A 23,265-nucleotide genomic window follows, 5' to 3' on the forward strand; every position below is an offset into this window, starting at 1 on the left:
CATTGCAGAACACACAATCAGGAGATTGCGCCTTCCCAATCCTTTGCAGGTAAGACTGAAAACCTCCATGCCCGCTTAGAAGTTGGATAAGGAAGTTAAGCCCTTGGGTATATAACGTAGGTACCTGTCGTGGAGACTTAATCCTACGGTCTTCTTAAGACACGGATTGATTTTGTGACCACAATCAGATCCCTGCTGAGACAAGCAACAACGGTACCAGTCTATACCAAGTGCATGGCTTAGCATTCATACTGGTGAATGCAAGACATACCTGAATCTCTACCGAACTAAGGAGTACGGCACCCGTTTTGAAACGCAACACCACGCCGAGGCCCGAAGGTCTCTTCTCGCTTGAGCATAACCACAACCTCCATTTTTTTTTTTTTTTTATGGATGGAGGTAGAAATCTTAGAAAGACGCTGCTGCGCCAGGTTGCAGCAGTGTGTGGGATTCACACCCACTAAAACTACCCCCACTCTTTCGCCCCTCCCCGCGGGACCACCGTGAAGTATTACTTCGCGGGGGAGGCTCTGGTTCGCTATACCAGCTCGTCCATGTCACGTCTCAGTCGCGCCGCCTTCCAAGCTCGATCCAACTCCAGGAGTTTTGTCTGCACCACGGCTACTGCCTCATTTACCGCCATCCAGTTTTCCTTCGACTTCAGCATCTCTTCCACCAGGTTGGAGGGCTCGATGTCCGCCTCTAAGATGCTGTTCAACCTCCTGACAATGGGACATAACGTGCTCCGGGTCCTCGAGTGTAGCACCGCATTCAGGACAGTTGCGAGACTCGTCCAACTCGAAGCGATGCAAGTACTTCCTATAGCCACCGTGTCCCGTAACGAACTGTGTCACGTGGTAATTCAATTCTCCGTGCTTTCGGTTGACCCATTTCTCGATACACGGGATCAATGTATAGGTCCACCTGCCCTTGTCGGAGTTATCCCATCGTTGTTGCCACTTGCCACACAACTCTCTTCTGATGGCTTTTCGGAAATCCGCATTCACCTCGGCTGGATTTGCCTTCCGTTTTTCGTAGAGCCAGTGTGCCTCGCTCGCTAGAAGATCTATAGGGATCATTCCTTGCGATGACACACACTGCCTCCGTCGACGCCGTCCTAAATGCGTTGCACACCCTTAGCGCAATTGGCCGGTGTGCCGAACTTATCTTCCTCCGGTTGACAGCGTGGTTCAACGCTCCCGCCCAGACAGGGGCCGCGTATAGCAGGATCGACCTCACCACTCCCGCGATGAGTTGCCTGCGACTATACATCGGCCCTCCCACGTTAGGCATCATCCTTGCAAGGGATGAGCTGGCATTTGCTGCCTTCTCTCGCGCATAATCCAAGTGTCCCTTGAAACTCAGCTTGGCATCGATCATCACCCCCAGGTATTTGACAACCGATTTTGACCCGGATGGTAACCGTGTTGTTCTTCCTACGGTTGGTAATGAGGACCGCCTCCGTCTTTTCGTCCGCCAGGTCCAGCTTGATCATTCGTAACCATGACTTGATGGTATGAATGGCTTCATTTGCATAAAGCTCCACGTTCTCGGTATGCTTTGCAATTGCAACCACCGCCAAGTCGTCCGCAAAACCAATCAGTGTTGCCTCCTCCGGCACGCGAAGGCCAAGCACTCCGTCGTACATTATGTTCCACAGCAGCGGTCCCAATACAGAACCTTGAGGCACACCTGCTGTCACAATGTACTCCTTCGGCCCGTCGTCCGTCTCGTACCAGAGTCTGTCCGAAAAGTAACTCTCGATGAGCCGAGCCAAGTAGCTAGGAACACCCAGTTTGGCCAAAGCGCCCTTAATCCAGCCCCAGTTGGCTGAGTTAAAAGCATTTTTGACGTCCAGCGTCACCAGAGCACAGCATTTGCCCATTTCCATTGCATTTCGAGCCAATTCCACGATCTTTGCTACTGCATCGACCGTAGAACGGGCTCGCCGAAACCCATATTGCCGCTTTGAAAGACCACCCGCAAGCTCGATGAACGGGAGCAGCCTGTTGTATATCACCCTCTCCAACATCTTCCCCATGGTGTCTAAGAGACAAATAGGGCGATATGAAGAGGGCACGCCGGGTGGTTTTCGGGGCTTCGGTAGCAAGACCAGCTTCTGCCTCTTCCACTGGGCGGGAAACACTCCTTCCGCCATGCACGATTCGAATGTGCTTGCGAACCACCTTGGTCTGGCCTTGACCGCCACCTTCAGAGCCCTGTTCGGAATTCCGTCCAATCCCGGAACCTTGCTGTCCCCAATACGTCTGCAGATTTCCCAAAGTTCCACTTCGGTAACATCAGGGATCGAGAAGACGTCCTGGTGAGCTGCCAGTTGGGGTTCTCTTTCGTCCTGCTCCTGCTGCGGGAAAAGAGTTGTAATTATTTGGGCATGTCACCTGAGGTGATTTTCGCCTGCAGGTTTTCTTCATTACAACTTGGTAGGCTGTACCCCACAGATTCGTATTAGCCTCCATGCAGAGCTTCTGGTAGCGGTCCCGCTTGCTTCTCTGAATGGCCTTCTCAAGGTTGCTTCGCAGATCCCTGTATTCCTCCTCACGCTCCTGGTGCTTCGGCCTTCCCCTTGTCCTGTGTGAAAGTCTCCTCGCTCGGAGACAAGAGGATCTGAAGGCAGCGATCTCCGTGTTCCACCAGTAGTTTGGCCTCTTGCCGTGGTGCAAACGTCGTCGTGGGATCGTAGCGTCGCATGCTTCGGTTACACGCTGAGACAGCTGTGTGACCCTTTCCACCGCTGTTCCATCCGGATCATGGGCTCCCTCCAATGCGGCCAGGAATCTCTCCTCGTCGAAAGCTCCGATAGACCAGCCAACCGCCTTAGCCTTTCCACCTCCAGAGGGTCGTTTACTGCTTCCCCGGTTCTGCTCCCCCACAACCCCCATGAAACTCCCACTAGGTGGCTTACCGCAAATAACCCAGCTGTACTCACATACAACAGGAGTTCACCCGAAGTATGAGAGTCCAGGAGCTATCCCGGTTCCCATGGTACCAGTATACCCCTGGTAAGGTTTCGTGACCAATTTGCCACTTCAGATGAGTCCCCGTGCAGACTCGGGTCTGATCGCTCTAATTAGGCCTTTGGAGCATTCGCCTACTGCATCACGGCCGGCAAACCAAAGTGAGTACAGCGTCTCCAGGTGCCACCACTATGGAGGTTATCCTCTGCCACTTGGTTTTGGTTTGGCCGACAGGGTTGCCGCCCCGTCTTCCTCACCGCCACCTCTGAGCACCATGGGCACCTGGGTAAGGAAGTAATCAATCTCACCATCCATTCGGTTCAACTGCGGGTCTAAATTGCCGATAAGCCGCGCAGTTCATCTGCCCCTTGGCTCATTTTGCCAAGAGAGTTGCCACTCGGTAAGCTTTCCAGATGTCCAGCTCTAGGATGGATCTCTGCGCTACTCCTGACGTGATTTGCACCTTCCTTTGGCCGTCTAGCGTCTCATAGAGCAGGGAGCGTCTGAAAGACCGCTCCCTCAATATACACAAGAGACTGCTTGGCACGTGGAATGAGTTTTCTAATGTGCCTAGCACATCTGTCCCCGGCAAAGCGGATCGCTTCAGCGAGTCTATTCCTTATGAGCTTCTCGAGCACTTTCCCGGCCGTGTCAAGCATACACAGCGGTCGGTATGCAAACGGGAGCTCCGGTTCTCCTTTACAAGCAGGCGTTGATCGTCTTAAGCAGCAATTCTGGCCGTTAGCGGAACACCAGTTTGTAAACTTTCGCCGGGAAGCCATGAGTGCCTGGCGCTTTCTTGTTTTTCATAGTGCGAATCGCTTCTTCGAGCTCTCTCATTGTGAAAAGGGGGCAATCCTCAACGCTTTCCGCGCTATTGACATCAACCCGTACAGGATGTCTGGGGAACAATGCGGTTCATCTGTTCGGTACTTACTATGCAGGGCCTCCGCAAGGAGGAGGAAAGTGGCCGGAACATAAGACCTAGGTCCCTTTTTAGAGCCGAAAGGGGGGAAATCCCGAAATTTTTATTTGGGATTCTCCCTAGGCTCTGAAGCACTGTGTCATCTTTCTGTGCCTCGGCGATTGCCGAAAAATCGACCATGGCAGAGTGAAATGCGTGACAAAGCATGTGCAATTACATTGTCCTTGCCGGATACATGCTGGGTGTCCGAATTAAACAGGCTTATGAAGTTCAGGTGTCGAAGTTAGCAAGGGGATGCTTTGTCGGGCTTCTGTTCAAAAGTGAAGATAAGAGGGTTGTGGCCCGTGAACACTGTGAACGGTCTGCTTCTCGGGAACATCGGAAGTATTTGATTGCCATCTACGCGGCCAACAGCTCACGATCGTAGGTGCTATAGTTCCGTTGATTTGTATTCAATTGCTTGGAAAAGAAGCTCAACGGCTGTCAGCTTTGGTGAATGGCACCACCTACTGCGATGTCTGAGGCGTCGACGAATACGGATAGCGGTGCATCTGCTTGGAGAAATGCGTCCGCTAGCTGTCGTTCGGCTAGCTTAAATGCCTGGAGTTGTTCAGCAGACTATGCAATTACGCAGGACTCTTTGGCCTTGGGCCCAGACAAGTAGGCATTGAGGATCGCTGATGCTGTGCCTTTCGACACAAAACGACGACATAAGTTTAACATGCCCAAAAATCTTCACAGATCCTTGACTGTTTTAGATTGTAAGAAGTTTGTGATAGCCTGAATCTTGTCTGGATTCGGGTGGATTCCCTCAGGGGAAATCACCTTCTGTTGAAGGAAACATTGCATTGGAGATGTTCCAAATGCTTAGACTCAGAGGAAGAACCAACCAAAACATCATCCAACAAAAGTTAAGATTTCGCAGGACAGAGTGGATGAACCTCTGAAAAGTTTGCGCCTCGTTGGACAGACCAAAAGACAACCGTGTGAACTCGAAGAATCCGAAGGGTGTGCATATTGCCGTTTTCGGAATGTCTTCTGGAGCTACAGAGATTTGATTGTACGCCTTGGCTAAGTCCAGGGTCGGTAAAACACGGCAGTTAGCGAGGTTGTGCGCAAAATCATGTATGAGTGGTATGGGGTAGCGGTATGGAATGGTTTGAGCATTTAGACAATTGTGCCCTAGCCTAACTCTAACTAGGACAAACACAAAGGAAGTGCCTGAGGGTTTCTCCATCCTCTCTTCGGCAATGACGTAATCTGGTATGCATTTACACGCGTCTGAGATCTTGTTATAGTCGGGCCAAATCCTCGTTAACTTCATTTGAATTCCGTGTCTGCTAAGTAGTGTGAATAGATCCCCCTTAACAGTCGCCAGCAGAATACAGACTGTGCACACCGAGAGACTGCTAAGTGCAGAGCCTCACCTGACCAGTCCGTCAGCCCGCTTATGGCGCGCCTGCTGCTTTCGGTATGAAACACACCCGCGGAGTCTCCAAGAGTGTAGCACGTATCCCTCGTAAATTTTGGCAAGCCACGGCATAACCCTTTCTTGTTGGTTCTCTAGTATGACTGGATATCTGGGTCTGGAGATTTATATGCGGGGAAACTGTTTATAGTCCAGCTGAATTTATCCTCGGAAATTACTGATTTGATCATCTCACACAATGGGGCTTCATGCTCTCCAAGTAAAGTTCTGGCTCCCAGTCCTCCTCACTGATGGAGAAGTGCGTCTGAAGCAGCACGTCCAGGAGCCTTCCGACTTTTTACAAAAGGACGGACTTCTCTGTTCCTTGGACAGAATTTTACTGAGTCTCGCAGATTCGCTAGTGGTTTCAATGTTCTGACAATAGTTCAATCAAGACGGCATCTTGATAGTCTTGATGGCCGACTTGTAGTCCTTTAGGCAGTCCTTGTATGGCTGCGAATATTTGTGCCTGTAGCAGATGTTGAAGACTTCCCTGGACAGCTCCTGAGGCTGGACAGCTGCACCACCGGCAAGAGAATGCCTTTCCCAGAACCCCGACTTTTGACTCCAGTTCATCTACCGTGCCAATATGACCAATCTGCAGGTGAAAATTATATGGAAAGTCGTGAACGGGGCCAAAATTATTCGGATCTAGGGAGAAAATTATGCGGACCCCTTTATTAACCCTTTTTTTCATTGAAATTTCTATTCTGAGCCATGTAAGCCGAGGAAATATTCACGTTCTCCGTCTGCTCTAATTTGACCGACCACGGTTAGCTTGTGGGAACTCCGGACGCAGAAAAATGTGCAGGCTCTTCCTGGCGAAGATACGTATTTTAAATTGGTGCCGATCAATGCCTCTTGTGTTGTGGAATAAATTATAACATTTGCTTTGGAGTCCTTTTATAGTTCGGCTTGTTTCGACCCAGCGCTCCTCAATTAGTGCGACAACGATGTCTTTCTCTAGGAGGAAAACCAGTAGATTAGCTGAAAAGTACTTCAAGTGTTGCAGATTCGTTCGTCTGTCCACCTCGGGCCGCGGATCTCATCTCCACTGCGGCGTCCAGTGGATCCAGGCCGTCGTTCGCCTTTGTGGAGTGGAATACATTCACCTTTGCGTTCCTAACTCCGAACGCACTTTTTAATTCGCCTTTTCCAGTGCCTTCAGGCATTCTTCATTTATATGGAGCAGAAAAGGTTGGCTGTTTGCGTGGGGTTCAATGGGCATCCTGTGGTTCTGAGGGTGCAGAGATTGGACGAAGTCGTTCTTATTCATGCGGATCTTCGGCAACCAGATGCGAGCAACTGGTCTCCTGGTTACGTTTCTACTCTCTTAGACCTTCAAAACTTCATTCCTCGAAATTCTTTTCACTAGTCCCAGTTGTCGGTCTACTCTCGTTGATCAGCTTTTCCTGCATGAACAGCTCTCTGTGCCGCTCACATTGCCTTGAACTGTCAGAATTCATGTTGCCAACAACATTTGCAGTACGTTGACGGATGCGGCAGATCATTCCCGTCTGTCACGATCAATTCGCCCGAATGCATTCAATAGTGCGCAACATGCACACTATAAAATGCATTATTTGATCAAATTAATATCGAAAAAGGCAAATGAAATTCCGCTCCGGTGTGAGCATTCCCATAGGCCATAATTCTTCACTAGCTGGGCATATGCTCAGGATAGGAATTCTTCAAGATGACACGTATCCATTCTACAATGAGGAAGCGGAATCCACGGAACATTTTCTATATGACTTTGGACGCATCAGACATCAGATTTTTGGTGTTGATGTCCTGCAACTGTAATGGGTAGCATCACATCCATTAACGGAAATCTTGCAATACATAAACGAATCCGGGATATTTCGTTAGATGGGGAAATCGAGTACAATGAACCACTAGAGTCTGAGTGTTCAGAGGCTTTCCCTCTCCCCCACTTCAAATACATACACAACTCTCGGCGTATGCTGCTCGCCTTGGCTTGGGATCCTATTAGTGCCTTTCCCAGTGTAGGGAAGACGATCCCCGGGCTGTTGCTTCGGCTCATCCCCCACCAGATCCGCTTGCCCCTAATACCTGCCAGCAGGCAAACACATCCTTGTCAGTTGGATGAGCCTACTCCCAACCTCCTCCCCGTCCAAAGGAGTTTTCCTGCGGCTCCCGCGAGGAGGTCTTGTGACGACTTGCCGAATTACGCGACCTTAACCTGAACTATAATCAGACCTGGCCCCCTAAAATTCTTTCATCCGTTCTAACTCTAAACAAACGAAATAGAAAGATCACAATTTTGGTACGTTCAGATTATTTTATTACCACTTTTAGGCTTGTTACATTTACATCTAATTTTCTGCTCCACATCACTTCCTTTCTATATTATTTCACCAGATTCCACGTCCGAAACCTCCTCAGCCTCGGACACTTTCAAATAACTGCCACTTTTTTCAGAAGTGTAAGTGCGATGATCCTTTTTCTTGCTGCTGTCCTTCTCCGGATGGCATTGTGTGTCGGAATTACTGTCATCATCACGTTTTTCCACACTAGATTTCGCTTTGCTTGAAGACCGTGACCGTTTCTTCTTATGCTTCCGTTTCTTTCGTTTCTGAGTATCCCTCTTGTAGTCGTCGCTGGAAACGCTCAACTCATCACTGGACACATCCTCCCGAATCCTGTACTGCTTCGGCAAATGTGAATCATCTCCGGCATCCCTGGCGTATATGCTTCCCCGGAAATTGGAACCAGTCGGTGAGTCGCTCCGGATATTACTTCCTTTGCCTTGTTGTTTGATGCTTTGCGAAATCACGCGCCGTTGATGATCCAATTGTGGGAATAATTCACGAGAATTTTCTAGTGCATACTTGGCTGCATTCATTTCCGCTTGTTGGATGCTAGGCCCAGATGCGGTGGCTAATCGTTTTCCGCGAAAGTACACAGCCACCGTAAAGACTCGTATGTTGGTAGGACCGATGCATTCTATCACTTTGTAAACGGGAATGTCGGGCTCGTCGCCGTCCATTGTGCGCAATGTCAGACAGCATTGTTGCAGCTTCGACTTGGGGTCGTTCCAGTCTTGATTCATTATGAAAACTTGTAGGCGTGGAAATAGACAGACTTGACAAAACGTTTCGCAATATTCTAAGCCTTTGTCTACGTACAGTGCCCCCAGGAATGCTTCGAGCAGATCAGCTCGGTCTTTGGTTTTCAGATCGGCTTTGTGGTTTAGGTAAACCGCGAATTGGGTCATGCCTAAGTCATCGCAGACCATTGCTTGCGTTCTGTTGTTGACTAAGGAGGAACGCAGCAAGGACAGGTGACCTTCGTGATGCTCCGGAAAGTGGCGGTAGAGATATTCAGAGCAAATCAATTGCAAGACGGTATCGCCTAAGAATTCCAGTCGTTGATTCGAGCCTAGAGTCAAGTGGGTGAATCCGATGCTTCGGTCGGTGAACGCCCGCGCTAGTAATCGAATGTGCTTGAACTGCACCCCGATTGAGTCCTCGAACTTGGTGAGATCCTTCAACATTTGATACGACTCAATCCACTTGCGGTCGCCAAGTGGCTCCTGTTCTTGAAGTGGATGTGGTGGATAATTTTCCCATACATCCTTCAGCGATTCCTGAGTCATCCAGAGCGCTCGTGCGAACACCTTGTCAGCGACCGTGATCCCGCCGTCTAATAGAAGTGCTCCCATCAAGGCTTCGAAACAGTTGGCCATTGCATGGCGAAGCTCGAGTTCATTGCACAAATCCGAGCCGTGCGCGTAGAGCATGAACTGCTCCAACTGAAACTTGCTGGCCAGAACGGCGAGATGTTGATTCTGGACAATTGCCGCTCTGTAGGTGGCCAGACCACCTTCCTCCAGTTCGGGGAACATGAAGAACAGATGAATTGATGTCAGGAACTCTACAACGGCATCGCCTAAGAACTCCAAGCGCTCGTTGTGCGTAATATTGCTGTCCGTCTCGTATTTTTTGCCGAACCTGGACATGATGTTGATGAGCGTGTTAATGCCTCGTTTCCGCCTGTTCATGTAGTGGATCTTGCGGTCGCCATACTCTGGCTGGCGAATGCCGCAGTTGGTTAGGCTGTTGCGAGCATGGTCGGGATTCGTGCCGAAGTTTTCTTTGTAGGAAGGATGCGTGAGGGCCAGTTGCAGTAGATAGCGATTCTGGAAATTGTACTCGATCGCCTGCTCCAAAAGACCGAGTGAGTGATGGAAGCGGAGATGCGTCGTCAGAACAGGAATAAGCATCGCGTGCTGCACGATGTCACACATTATGCCGGTCCTGAAGAAACCTTTTGAACTAATGGCGACCGTTATACTGCGCTTCATTCGGCACTGCGTTCGCATTTCAACCAGCTTAGCTTCCTTCGCCTTCAACTTGCGCTTGTCGTCGTAGGACGGCTTGGACATATTCGCAATTAAGTGCCGATACTTGGAGTATTCCCGCCACACCTTCTGATATTCACGATTGCCAGCGTAACTCAGCTGTGGCGGGCGGATTCCGAAGTGTACTATGACCGGGTGCGTGATGCCAGCGACTTCGTTATCAACACATTCAGGTAAGTCGGACACATTCCGATCCAACTGGTCAATTCGCACGGAGCACGGGCGCTTCGCCGGGTTCGTGACCACCATGCCCTTTATGTAGTCCACGTAGTCCTGCCACTCATTCTGGCTGATGTCGTTCATATGTTCTAGCGTGTTTCTGTCCACTAAGGGTCCGGAGCTGTCCAGAAGATACTTCAGAACTTCACTCATCGCCAGAACTTCCTTGCCGTTGTCCTCCAAGTCGCGAACAAAGCGAGGCAGGAAATGATAGCAAGGACAAACGCTCTCGGGGTCGGCTCCTGCAGGCATCAAATGAAAGTCGACTAGCTCCAGCAGCTCATGGAAGAGGTACTTAACTAAAGGAAGGAACCATTAAACCCCAATTCACAGCCATTGCATTGATGGAGACACTCACAGAACAGATCCAGCTCCTTCACGGTGAAGTTTTCAGGCATTTTCTCCTCAATGTAGTGGATCGTGTACTCAATGTTGAACCGGATTACCTGCAAGCAGTTCTTGGACGTATAAAACCTCAACTTCGGATTTAAAACTCACCTTGCAAGTGGGGAACTCCCCGATGCGGACGTGCGACAACAATGAAAAGCCTTCGAAGATGAACTCGTGCTGGTCGTGCTTGATGATAGTCGGGGTCTTGGTTAGGAAGTTTGTTGGCGGCGAAATGGTGATTCGATAGTGATAGAGCCGCTCCGCATTGTTCGAGTTCGGATTGCACTTGGGGAATCCTTTCTCGCCCGGATAGATACCGTGCCGAATGCCCGTGCGGCGGGACTTTATCGAGCATCGGCACAGAGGACCGTCGTTTATCTCGCCAGGCTCGTTATGCCAGAGGTCGGGGTGTAACCTCTGCGGGTGCGCCATCTTCTGGGATAATTCTTCCAACGAGCAGTCCTCGTGTGGTTCGAATTCCTCCTCTGACGAGTCCGACGACGAGCACTTTCCACCTGCAAGGAAAACTCTTTTGTTAGTCGGATTTCTTGGAAGGGAAATCTCCGAACTTACATTCATGCCGGCACAATCGGACCTTCCGCTTTCGCTCGGGCGGCTGGTAGGGCGGTAGTTTCGCACGTTCCCTGTCGACTCGCGCGACCAACTGGTCCTCAAACACCTGACAAAGCGCATCCAACCGCGTGCTTCCCTCCACGACATGTTCATTCAGACGACGATAGTAGATTTCTGCCGGGGACGAGCGGATCCAGGTTTCCTTCTCCTCGTTGCCTGCAATTTCGGCCAATTTTTTCGCTATTTCCTCTGAAGTCTCGCAGAAGTTTGCTCGCCAATTTTTAAGGAGCCGCTCACGCTCCGTCTCGACTCGTCTTGAGGAAGATCGCGACAAATGCTCGGAGCGCTCACGGGACGATTGGGAATCTGCAGTTGAGCCAGACAGAGACCTGGTGCTACTCAGACGTGACGATTTAGATTCCAATACCCCAAGAGACGACGCCCGGCGGGAATAAGGCGAGCTTCCTTCATGGCTGCCATAATCGTGGGCGCTGCTCGTTGTTGTGGGGCGACGTGACCGGTCTTGGGAATGGCTGGAAAACCGGGAACTCTGAAAACTGCTAGATGATCGGGGCGAAGTTGTTCCCGAGCTCGTTTGCGAGGAGTATCCAGTCCGAGGCGGTGGACATCTTGAAGATGCTGGGCCTTGACTCCGGAGTCCATAAGGGGCAAAATTAGGAGGCGGGATGTTGGGGTTGTAGCAAACAGGCGGAGGGAAGTTAGGGCAGTAAACTGGAACGGAAGGATTATGAAAAGATGGTGGTGGCAATGGATAGGGCGGGTTGGCATTGCCTGCGCGGTAGTTAGCCCTCACACTTGGTGGTGGTTTTGAGAAATCCGGAGGAGGTTTCGTAAAATCCGGTGGCGGGATATTCATCACGGACAATTTCACTCCTCCAAACAAACTTTGTGTGTTTACTGAGACTGACTGAGACGAATTTCAACTCCAGACGGGATGGTCGCTCTGTCAACGGGCACCGGCTGTCACATTTAATAACAAAAACAAAGAAAATGTCAGTGCCATGGAGGAGAAGTGGAATGAACAGCTGTTGTCATTCAGCGTGGCTGAGATCTCAAATGCCAAAGGAAAGTTGCCAGCGGTGGCTGAATTGAAATCTAAAGGGGCTCATCCCGTGTGTGGTGGACGAAGTGATTTTTCGATATTCAAAGTCGTTCGGAAATTATAGTTTTAAACAGGTAAAATGTCGTACGTCAGATATATGTCAATCGCCGTAATGAAGTGCGAATTTACCGGGCCGAACTACGTCTGAAATCCGCGCACGGTTGTTGGCAGCCAAAAGAGCCTATTTTAGCTTACAAGAACTGTTTCGCTCGAAACGTCTCGCCATAGCGTCATAAGACAATGATCTTGCCAGTCCTCATGTATTCCTCGGAGACTGGGGTTCTTAGCAAAAAAAAAAAAACTGCAAACTTTTGACCTCATTCGAGAGAAGAATTTTTGGTCCCCTACATGAGGATGGACGATTCCGTAGCCTACATAACGATGAAATCTATGAGCGATACCATGACCGTCCGGCTGTGGATAAAATCCGGTTCAATAGGTTACGGTGGCCCGGAAAGTCTATAAGGGCAATATCTATGGAAGAAAAAGAAGATGAGGCGGACCCTGCCTGAGATGGAACGATGCCGTAGGTCAGGACGCCAGACAGCTTTTATTTATATCGAATTGGTGGACCTCGGGGCAAAACCGGGGTGTCTGGAGTTCCTTATTAAGAATACCGGTTGTTGTGCCGTTGATGATGATGGTGAACGGTGAGGGCCCACCTGTTGAAATAAGCGATGACCCTATTAGGAGTTTGAGAGAGAGAGGCTAGTGAGGGCCTGAGACCGCTCACATATAGGATGGTGTCATCAGCCTCCTGATGCGGGAGGACCTTTGTCGTTGGGGGAAAACGACGGGTGAGGTTCTGCCTGAGTTGCCGTTGGCGTGGGGGATAACATTACGGGAGGGAGGGGAATTTCGTGGAGAAAGATGTTAAAAAGTTTGAGGCCTAGAATATATCCCTGGGTGACTCCCGAGTTTACCAGGAAGTCGATAGAGCGAAGTCCATCGAAGCGCACGTGGCAAATTCTGTTGGAGGTGCAGTCTCCAAAGATTCTGAAAAAGGGGAGGGGGCAAGTGGACTGAATTGGTTTATAGAGCAAGCCCTCTTTCCGAACTGAATCAAGTGTATTGTTTACGATAGTGAGGGATCCTAAGTCCACATTCACTTGATGTTGGATCGGACCAAATGGAGAGCAACTTACTCTCACGTTTTTTTTGGTCTTACGGTCACGCTGCTCCCGGTGCAGAAGTGAGGCAGCGTCTGATGAGTTGCCTCCGCCCTGGACGAAACTGTTAGTCCTTATTTTTGGATCAAGTGCCTTTTCGAGGTCTAAGACGCAGGCTATGGTGCAATGACCAGGCGATTGAGGATATGGTCTTGCAGATACAGGATTGCCTTTTCGGTGGATCTGAGGTTTTCGAAGCCGAATTGATTAAGTGGAATGGTAGTGGAGTAGTATCTATTGAGGTGACTTACTAGGATACGTTCGAAGATTTTTCCAATATTGGAAAGAAGAGAGAGAGCCTCATATCTTTGACATCGTCCGAGCACCCCTTCGTAGAGATAGGTATTAGGAGGGCTGATTTCCATGATACCGGGAAGTGTCCGTTGTTCAGGCAGTCGTATTTGTAGTAACCAGGTTCTTTAACTGGAACATGTTTGTCGATTGTAGTTTCGAAGGCGAAGTTGAATTTCCAGATGTAAGCGTCCAGCTCAATCTTAGAGTGAATGCGCGATTTATCCATTGGAGGACCCAGCGCATTGGATAAATGGCGTGGTCGTCCAAGTTTGTCATATTGAAGGATCTGGTGAAGGAAAGGGAGACTTTGCAGTAGATGCAGAGGCTGAAAGCATGTTGGTCGGAGTGGGTTGCCAAAGAGAAGCAGCTAGTGACATATGCTGAGAGATTTGACGAGATTATAAGGCCATCTAGGAAGGAAGACCCACGAGACCCACTCCAGCGTTACTGATGTCCGCGCTAAGGAATGGGCCCCTAACAGTAAGTCTGACTACTGCTAAAAGGCAGTTTGCTATTAGTGCAGCCGATGGGGTGCTATTTGCCCTATGTCCCGATTTGACTAGAATGGATGTGCTTCTGCCGGCGTCACTGCGGAAAGTAATGTAACCGGGAGCATGCAGTTTTAGTTTGGGGGCTTCCCCCAGTCTGGCTTCGTTTAAGCGAAAGCGAGATTGGGATCGGAATCCTCGCGGAACTTGTGGAGAGCAAAATGTTTGTCGTTAGTAATGAGCTAATTATTATTGAGTATGAGCACCTTCATTTTGGTTGTCTAGCAATTTGAAGAGGAATTGTAATTATGCTTCAGGTTTGTCTTCAGGGGGGGAACAGAGGTAGTTGTGGTAGAAGTGAGAGATTGTGTTACACAGGGAGGATAAGGACATGTTGAATAGGAACCTGGCTTCCATGAAGAAGCCGCTGGGAATGGAAGAATGTGGGGGCGATGGTTTTACGCAACCCCTGGCCACTGCGGCGAAAGACGGGGTCAGTGAGGAGGAGTGGTCCAGTTGGAGTGAAGCAGAAGGCTAGCCTAAAAGACACGAACAGCGGAAAGTCTGTTAAAGGGGGGGGGGGGGGGATGGAGTAGAGCGGGAGTGTGGGATGCTTTTAGCTCTTTCTTTGCATTGGATTGATTCCGGCCTCCAGAGGCATTTGAAGAAGTTGGCAGGGTGACCCAGCTGGCCACAGTTTGCGCATTTGAGGTGCGCTGATACTATTCTTATCTTCTTAACTACCGGCGGGTTGGCCGTGTCGGCAGATTTCGAAGTTCTGGGACGTGCGTGCGTCGCTTCGAGGCAATGCTCGTTGTCAGAGAGAATATGGAAGGCTTTTGTTTGCTGTGGCCTCGTGTCCGAGATGCCTGAATGCGTTTGTTTTCGCTTGAAAACAGACTTACCTGAAGCAAGTTTAAATTCGTCTTGAAATGCTTGGATTTAATTTATAGATGAATTTGCTTCACTGTTCCGGGCGTCGGGCTGATCCCAGGAGGCAAGCTCTGGTCTTCGTCGATGATTATTGGAGGGCACTCGCCATCATCATTTTTTCGGCCGTAAAGTGTGTGTTGTGTGGTGTGGTGATTTTAGTATCGTCCAGTCCATGAGCGACGATTGTGTAAGCTGCTTCCGTGTCCTTTACACGTTGTAGTTTAAAGTCCTTCGAGTAAGGATGGGTTCCGCACTCGCGGTGCGTGGCTTGTTCCGCTTTCACTTTGTTACCGAGGAGGCACAGGCGAGAACAATCAGCAGAACGAACCACACGCTTAGGCGGACACAAGCGAACTCTCAGTTGTATCCAGATATGGTGCAGAATATTTGGACAAAGTGATTTTTCGTCAAAGGGTAGTGTAGGTCCCAGGGCGAAATGTGGATTGGTACCCACGCGCACGGTTGTTGTCAGCCAACACAGCCTATTTCAGCTTACAAAGACTGTTCCGCTCGAAACGTCCCACCATAGGGTCCAAGCTCTTACTGTACAAGACTATGATCTTGCCAGTCCTCATGTATTCCTCCACGATGGAGCATAAAACCTGGGAAATGCCTGCTGAACCAACACCAACAGCTCTACTACCTCCACCTCCACGTGGTGACCGCTGGGAGCTCTTTCGTAACGAAAAGCTGCAGACGGAGAAGGATGAAGGCGAGTCTCCCGCGCCTAAAAACGGGACAAATTGTACCAACTGGTCCTCCAGGTTGGGGGTTGGGTAGGGCTGACAACCCTACACGGAAAACAACTTGTTACGAAGCCACAACAGGAGCCTCGGACTGGACGGATAACACAACGACGAACCCGGCAACGACAACGGAATAACGATTTGCGCACTTTCTCCTGGAAAGTGCGCTCCCTGTACAGACCGAATGCTGCTGAGCAGCTAGCCGATACCCTGTCCCAATATAAGGCTGATATAACAGCATTATAAGAGATGCGATGGACAGGGACCGGTTTCCTGGAGAAGAGTCGCTACACCATATATTATAGCGGTCATCCAGTAAACCATGTGCTCGGAGTAGGTTTCTTAGTCAGCCAAAAAATGAAACCTGCTGTTATCGGCTTTGAAAACATAAGTGAACGGCTATGCACTCTGCGCTTGCGAGGCAAGTTTAGAAATATAAGCCTCATAAACGTTCACGCCCCTACAGAGGAGACTGCAGAGTCGGAGAAGGATACCTTCTACGAGGCCGTAGAACGAACCCTCGAAGCCTGTCCCAGATATGATATCAAAATCATACTTGGAGATTTTAACAGCCAAGTAGGGAAGGAGCCAGTATTCAGGCGATACGTTGGCTCCCATAGCTTACACGAAAAAACAAATGATAACGGACTGCGGACTATTCAATTAGCAGGGTCACACGAAATGGTTGTTGGAAGTACCTGGTTTGCACGGAAAGCGGTCCACAAACATACGTGTGCCTCTCCAGACGGGACCACTTTCAACCAAATTGACCACGTGTTGATCGAACGCCGCCACCTCTCAGCCTTGATGAATGTCAGAACATATAGAGGGGCCAATATAGACTCGGACCACTATCTCGTTGGCATGGTGTTCCGAGCTCGAATAACAACACCACCTAGAATCCCCTCTGACAATCAGGTGAGAGTGAACACTGAAGCCATCCACAATACAACCCTCCGCGACACCTATAAGAGGGAAATGGATGTCGCAATAACCGCAATCAACAGAGGACCTGGAGATGAAGCATCAACAAATGATCTTCACAACCACTTGAAGAACGTTATCATTGATACGGCCACAAAGATACTTGGCCCCAGCCACAAAAAAAGTCGGAACGGCTGGTTTGACGATGAATGTAAGCTAGCAATGGAACGGAAGAATGCTGCATAGCGAGTAATGTTGCATTCTCAAAGAACGCGGGCACGCGCAGAGACTTATTACGAACTCCGTCAAGCGGAGAAGCGACTTCACAGACGGAAAAAGGAAGCCTGGGAGAACCAACAAGTCTGTGAACTAGAAAAGTACAGGGAGCAACCGCACCAGGCGCGCAAGTTTTACCAACAAGTCAGCAGAATGAAGCCTTATACACTTCGATGCTCATCCTGCCGAGACAAAGAGGGAAATCTGATTTCCGACAGAATGGGCATATTAGAGCGATGGGTTGAGTACTTTGATGAACTACTGAACAACCACAACATCGGCGAGTTGGAGGTCCCGCCAACTGAAGACGACGGACAAATACTGCCACTACCAAGTTTAGGAGAAACAGTCCGTGCAATTCATCGGCTAAAAAATCATAAATCGCCATGAGCCGATGGAAGTACAGCCGAATTGGTTAAATATGGAGGCGACCAGTTACACCAAATGGTTCATCAACTTGTGCTCAAGGTATTGGACAGCGAATCAATGCCTGACGATTGGCAACGAGGCATTATCTGTCTCATACATAAAAAGGGAGATATCACACAGTGGAGCAATTATAGAGGTATCACGTTGCTGAGTACCATCTATAAGATATTCTCCACTATCTTGCTAGGCCGGATAGCCCCTTACGCCCAGAACATCATTGGGCCACACCAAAGAGGCTTCATTCCAGGCAAATCAGCAACAGATCAGATTTTCTCTCTGCGGCAAGCGATGGAAAAACTGTTAGAATATGGACAACAGTTGCACCACCTATTCATCGACCTTAAAGCCGCCTATGATAGCATAGGCAGGGTAAAACTGTACACGGCCATGAGAGAATTTGGTATCCCAACGAAACTGATAAGGCTGACTCTGGCCAATGTGCGAGGCCAGATAAAAGCAGCAGGATCACTCTCAAGACCATTCAACATCAACAACGGTCAAAGACAAGGGGATGCCCTACCATGCGTCCTCTTTAACCTGGCCCTCGAGAAAGTGATCCGTGATGCTGGGGTAAATACAAGGGGTACGATCCTCTTTAATTCCACCCAACTACTGGCCTATGCTGACGATATCGGCATGATGGGAAGAACCACCTGAGACGTACAAACTGCCTTCATCCAGATCGAGCAAGCGGCAATTGGCCCGAGATCTTGGGCTGCATATCAATGAAGGCAAGACAACGTACATGGTGGCAACGTCAGCACCGAAGACGAATCAACCAACAACATCAAACCGCACTGGTCAAAGACAAACACGAAGAAGAAGAATAGGAGAAGGATAGGAGAATACAACTTTGAGACCGTTGACAATTTCTCCTATCTAGGGTCGAAAATCACAACCGATAACAACTACGATGATGAAATCCGTGGACGGTTGTTGTCAGCCAACAGAGCCTATTTCAGCTTACAAAGACTGTTCCGCTCGAAACGTCTCACCATAGGGTCAAAGCTCTTACTGTACAAGACTATGATCTTGCCAGTCCTCATGTATTCCTCGGAAACTTGAGTTCTTAGCAAGAAAAATTGCGAACTCTTGGCCGCGTTCGAGAGGAGAATCCTCCGAAGAATTTTTAGCTCCCTACATGAGGTTGGAAGATTCCGTAGCCTACATAATGTCGAAATCTATGAGCGATACCATGACCGTTCGGTTGTGGATAAAATCTGGCTCAATAGGTTACGGTGGGCGGGTGACTTAATTCGTATGGATGAGGATGATCTAGCCCGGAAAGCCTGTAAGGGCAATATCTATGGTAGAAAAAGAAGACGAGGCAGACCCTGCCTAAGATGGAGCGATGTCCTAGGTCAGGACACCAGACAGCTTTTGGAGATATCGAATTGGTGGACCTCGGCGCAAAACCGGAATGTCTGGAGTTCCTTATTAAGGCAGGCCTAGACCGGATACCGGTTGTTGCGCCGTTGATGATGATGAAAGTAGTCAAACAGTATATGAAAAACTAAAAGGGATTTATATTATTTTTAGCTTTGTATTTTATTAATTATCTGTTTGGAGGCAGATAATAGAACAGAAAGGCATTTGGGCGTGTTTAGGTTTCTATCGTCTACAAACCATTAAAATCATAATTAATATTTCAAAAGAGGATTCTGATAAATAATTCTGTTTATTTGGTTCCTCCCTTCAAAATTCCCGCTCCTTGTTGTTGGTAAAACTTCCGCGCCTGGTGCGATTGCTCCCTATACTTTTCGAGTTCAAAGACCTGTTGGTTCTCCCATGCTTCCTTTTTCCGTCTATGAAGTCGCTTTTCCGCTTGTCGGAGTTCGTGATAAGTCTCTGCGCATGCCCACGTTTTTGGAGAATGCAACATTTCTCGGTATACAGCATTCTTCCGTTCCGTTGCTAACTTACATTCATCATAAAACTAGCTGTTCTGACTCTTTTTTGCGGCTGGGGACAAGTATGTTTGGGGCCGTATTTATGATAATGTTCTTCAGGTGATTGTGAAAATCATTTGTTGATGCTTCATCTCTAGGATCTCTGTTGACTGCGGTTATTGCCGCATCCATTTCCCTATTATAGGTGTTGCGGAGGTCTGTGTTGTGGATGGCTTCAGTGTTAACTCTCACTTGATTGTCAGAGGGGATTCTGGGTCGTGTATATATGGGCCCCCCTATATGTTCTGACATTCATCAGGACTGAGAGGTGGCAGGGTTCGATCACCACGTGGTTAATTTGGTTGAAAGTGGTCCCGTCTGGAGAAGCCCATGTTTGTTTGTGGACCGCTTTCCGCGCAAACCAGATACTTCCAACAACCATTTCGTGCGACACTGCTAATTGAATAATACCCAGTCCGTTATCATTTGTATTTTGATATACGTACGGTTCGTCGTTGTAAAATCCATCTAGTCCGAGGCTCCTGTTAGGACTTCGTAACAAGTTGTTTTCTGTGTAGGGTTGTCAGCCCTACCCAACCCCTAATCTGGGGGACAAACTGGTATAATTTGCCCCGTTTTTAGGCGCGATAGACTCGCTTTCATCCTTCTCCGTCTGCAGCTTTACGTTAAGAACGAGCTCCCAGCGGTCACCACGTGGAGGTGGAGATGGGGTTTGGTAGTAGAGAGCTGTTGGTGCTGGTGCAGCAGGCTTTTCCCAGGTTTTATTCTCCATCGTGGGTACCAATCCAGGTTTCGCCCTGAGACCTATACTACCCTTTGAGCACCACTCACTATGGGTTTGAAAAAACAACGAGGAGATCTGAAATCCGAAATAGATCTAAAGGCTCTTGATTATACTATACCCTTCTCTCTTCCTTCAAATGGGAAACGGACACAGCTCCTAGACTTGGTAAACACCACCAACAAGACACTTCCTGGAACATTCCCCCAACAACCCAACATTCAAACAAAAAAAAAACCGACAAAAATCCTTCCTGTCAATAACGAGGTGATTGCCTACCCTCAATATTGTTACGTGCGCAACAACTGTCGCCCCACGTTAGGCGCCAATTCTGTTGGGAAGAAGTTGGCGTTGCATCACCTTGGCACCAACTTGGCCACCAAGGCTGTCAACAAACTGAACTGCCCAGTCGTCAACACGAACTACACGAGATAATATGCTGGAGCTAACCCGAATGCTAGCAGTTCGGCGAGATGAAGCCCGAAAAATGTATCCTGGCAAAAACTGCAAGGGGGAAAAGGTAATCGAAATTATTAAAATTGGAAAGGCCAGAACTAAAGTCCTCTTCAAAAACGCGATAGAAGCTTTCTCCTTCACAAGAGAACCTACTAACCTCTCACTCTCATGAAGATCCTACAACTTACAGAGTCTCAGGAAAAACTTCGGAGAACTGGAAGCTTTTCACCAATAAAGCAAAATAGATGTTGCACTACTCCAAGAAATTTGCATCCACAGCACGGATGCCTCGGGCTCGTTTGTTGTAAGACTGGCAACTAGAGACGAAAAAAACCTCTTTAGTTGCTTTATCGATTATGCCAAGACTTTCGACAGCGTACCGCATACCTGGCTAATCGTTGTCCTACATCTGTATCGCATTGATCCGAAACTAATAAAGTTTTTGGCGACAGTCATGGAAGGTTGGCATACCACCTTATCGGTGCGTACATCTGAGGGTGCTAATACCTCAGAGCCCATCCGTATACGGAGGGGCATCTTCCAGGGGGATTCATTGAGTCCTCTTTGGTTTTGTATGGCACTGAACCCCCTTTCATGGCTACTGAATGATGCTAGAGAGGGCATGGTTTTGCAATAAAATATGGTCTATATGCTAAGCTGGCATACCTGATGTACTTGGATGACATCAAACTGTATGCTGGTTCTGACGATCATTCTAGAAGTCAGTTGCGAATAGTAGACATGTTCAGCCGGGAGATAAGTGTCGAATCCAAGCCACCCGTAAAGGTCATCACTAGTCGCGTGCCGGACATAGCATCGATGACCTTCACATACAAAGTGATCGAGACAGACTTCCACAAATATCTAGCAATCCTGCAACGAACCCATGCGCGAGTTGGTGATCTGAAGGATGCTCTGCCGTCCGAATTCCTGGGACGTGTAAAGCTGGTGCTGAAATCGCATCTCTCGGGGAAGAATAAAATGAGCGCGTTGAATGTATTCGCTATCCTTTCACTGGCTTGTGTATTCAGAATATTGCCGTGGACGAAAACCGATCTGGAAAATGTCCAGTGAGGATGCGGACTACTAGACCAAATTCAGAGTGCATCATCTAAACTTTGCCGTGGAGCGGATTAGGCTGCCTCGTGACATCGGAAATAGGGGCGTGGTTGACGAGGCGGCATAACATGACCGTCAAATCGACTTCGCTGCGATTTTACTTTTAGAGCAAAGAGCAGGCGAGTTCCTTGCAAGCGGTTGTTTCTAAGGCTGTGGGCTGACTCCACTTACCTTGAAGGATGAAGTGGGGTGAGGTGAGGACCAGGAACGGATCGATGAATAGTAGTCGAAGGTAATGCATGGTAAACATGTGAGTTGTCTTTGGTAATCATTTGTTGATTAACGTTTGTCGAACAGATGGCTTTGTGCTGGGGATTTTATGTGTACCATTCAGGATGGCGTGGTCACCACCCGAGCTTAAAAAGACTGGGTGGAGGGCAACCAGTGCAGAATATGTGGTTCGGGGTTAGAGACGTTGGACCATCTCATTTCTGGCTGCACGGTTATGGCATCGATGCAATACACGAACAGGCATAACTCTGTATGTAAGGTGATCCATCAAAACCTTGCATACAAGCATGAGCTGATCACGGGAACATGTCCGTTTTACTGATAGGAGCCGCAAGCAGTTCTGCTTACAGCATGTATTGGGACCGGTAAGTTCTAAGTGATGACCACATACCACACAACAAGCCTGACATCTTGTTAGTTGACAAGACGGGTCGCTCCGCGTATATAACTGATGTTGTTATCCCCCATAACAGCAACATTGAATGGAAATACGTGGTGAAGAAGGTGTACTATGAGCCACTGACTCGGGAAATCGAAAAAAATTTGGCGTCTCGAGCCGGTGCTTGTGAGAGTCCTGGGACTCTCACACAGTCTGGTTCAAACCATGCAGAAATATATCATTCTGCATACGTACTCGATATTGCGGGAAGTTCTTGACGGATTACCTAACCTAACCTACTATTGGCTACCACCACTAGCGCCTCTTTATATTTTAATTAGGTAGGATCGTCCGAGACTAAGTGCTTGGCACTTAGTGCTAGTATCAGGTAAAATTCGGTATCTGCCGAGATTGTGACAACTCGAACAACTCGATAATAATAATCGTTGGCGCAATAATCCATATTGGATCAGGGCCTTAAGGTGTGCTAGAGCACTTCATTCAATACCGTAACGGTACACTCAGGATTACAGGAGGCAATATGGACAACATTGCGCTGGCCCGAGATTATTATCTTGATTTGACTCAGGTATTCATTCACAGCTGAGTCGACTGGTATCCGACGTCAAATCACGGTACAAATCCCACTGCCACCAGGGAGATTTGAACCGCGACCTTCCGTACGGCAACCTTGTGCTCTAAATACTCAGCTATCCGGACACTTGTGGCCATTTAGATTAAATTTTTACTTGCTTTACTTATCTAAGAATCTGTAAATGGTCAAAAATGAAGGAATTTTTAAAGCCTAAAAAATCTGAGTTATCCAAGATTTCAATTTCCTGATAGATAATTTAACAGAAAGGGATATGGCCACTTTAAGTTTTTACCATCTACAAACGACTAAAATCATTTTAAATAAATCTGTTAATTAGGTTCCTCCAAAATAGTCTTCAAAATTCCCGCTCCGCTCTCCATTCCAAACTCGACGCCATTTTTAATTCATTTCACCAACGCTCATTTGCACTGCACAACAACACGTTCCGTTTCCAGAACATTCCGTAGCGAATTGC

General features: G+C 48.5%; 1 protein-coding gene across 1 annotated transcript; it reads right to left on the reverse strand.

Annotated features, from left to right (window-relative positions):
• Positions 1-7,661: 7,661 nt before the first annotated feature.
• LOC119657278 (ribonuclease 3) lies at positions 7,662-11,944 on the reverse strand. Its single transcript, XM_038064122.1, has 4 exons — positions 10,938-11,944; positions 10,473-10,879; positions 10,333-10,420; positions 7,662-10,273 (listed from the first exon to the last, which is right to left on the reverse strand). Exons 1-4 carry the CDS (start codon positions 11,812-11,814, stop codon positions 7,737-7,739), a joined length of 3,909 nt encoding a protein of 1,302 aa, XP_037920050.1. The 5' UTR covers positions 11,815-11,944; the 3' UTR covers positions 7,662-7,736.
• Between the last annotated feature and the right edge of the window lie 11,321 nt (positions 11,945-23,265).

Source organism: Hermetia illucens, chromosome 5, assembly GCF_905115235.1.
Source record: "Hermetia illucens chromosome 5, iHerIll2.2.curated.20191125, whole genome shotgun sequence".
Taxonomy (NCBI): Eukaryota; Metazoa; Arthropoda; class Insecta; order Diptera; family Stratiomyidae; genus Hermetia; species Hermetia illucens.

What these genes read in the sequence shown, in the direction of transcription:
- LOC119657278 (XM_038064122.1), bottom strand. Translation starts at nt 11,814, where the DNA reads ATGAATATCCCGCCACCGGATTTTACGAAACCTCCTCCGGATTTCTCA. An exon ending in CCGATTGTGCCGGCATGAAT is followed by an intron (nt 10,880 to 10,937) that starts GTAAGTTCGGAG and finishes TTTTCCTTGCAG; the next exon opens with GTGGAAAGTGCTCGTCGTCG. An exon ending in GGGAGTTCCCCACTTGCAAG is followed by an intron (nt 10,421 to 10,472) that starts GTGAGTTTTAAA and finishes AACTGCTTGCAG; the next exon opens with GTAATCCGGTTCAACATTGA.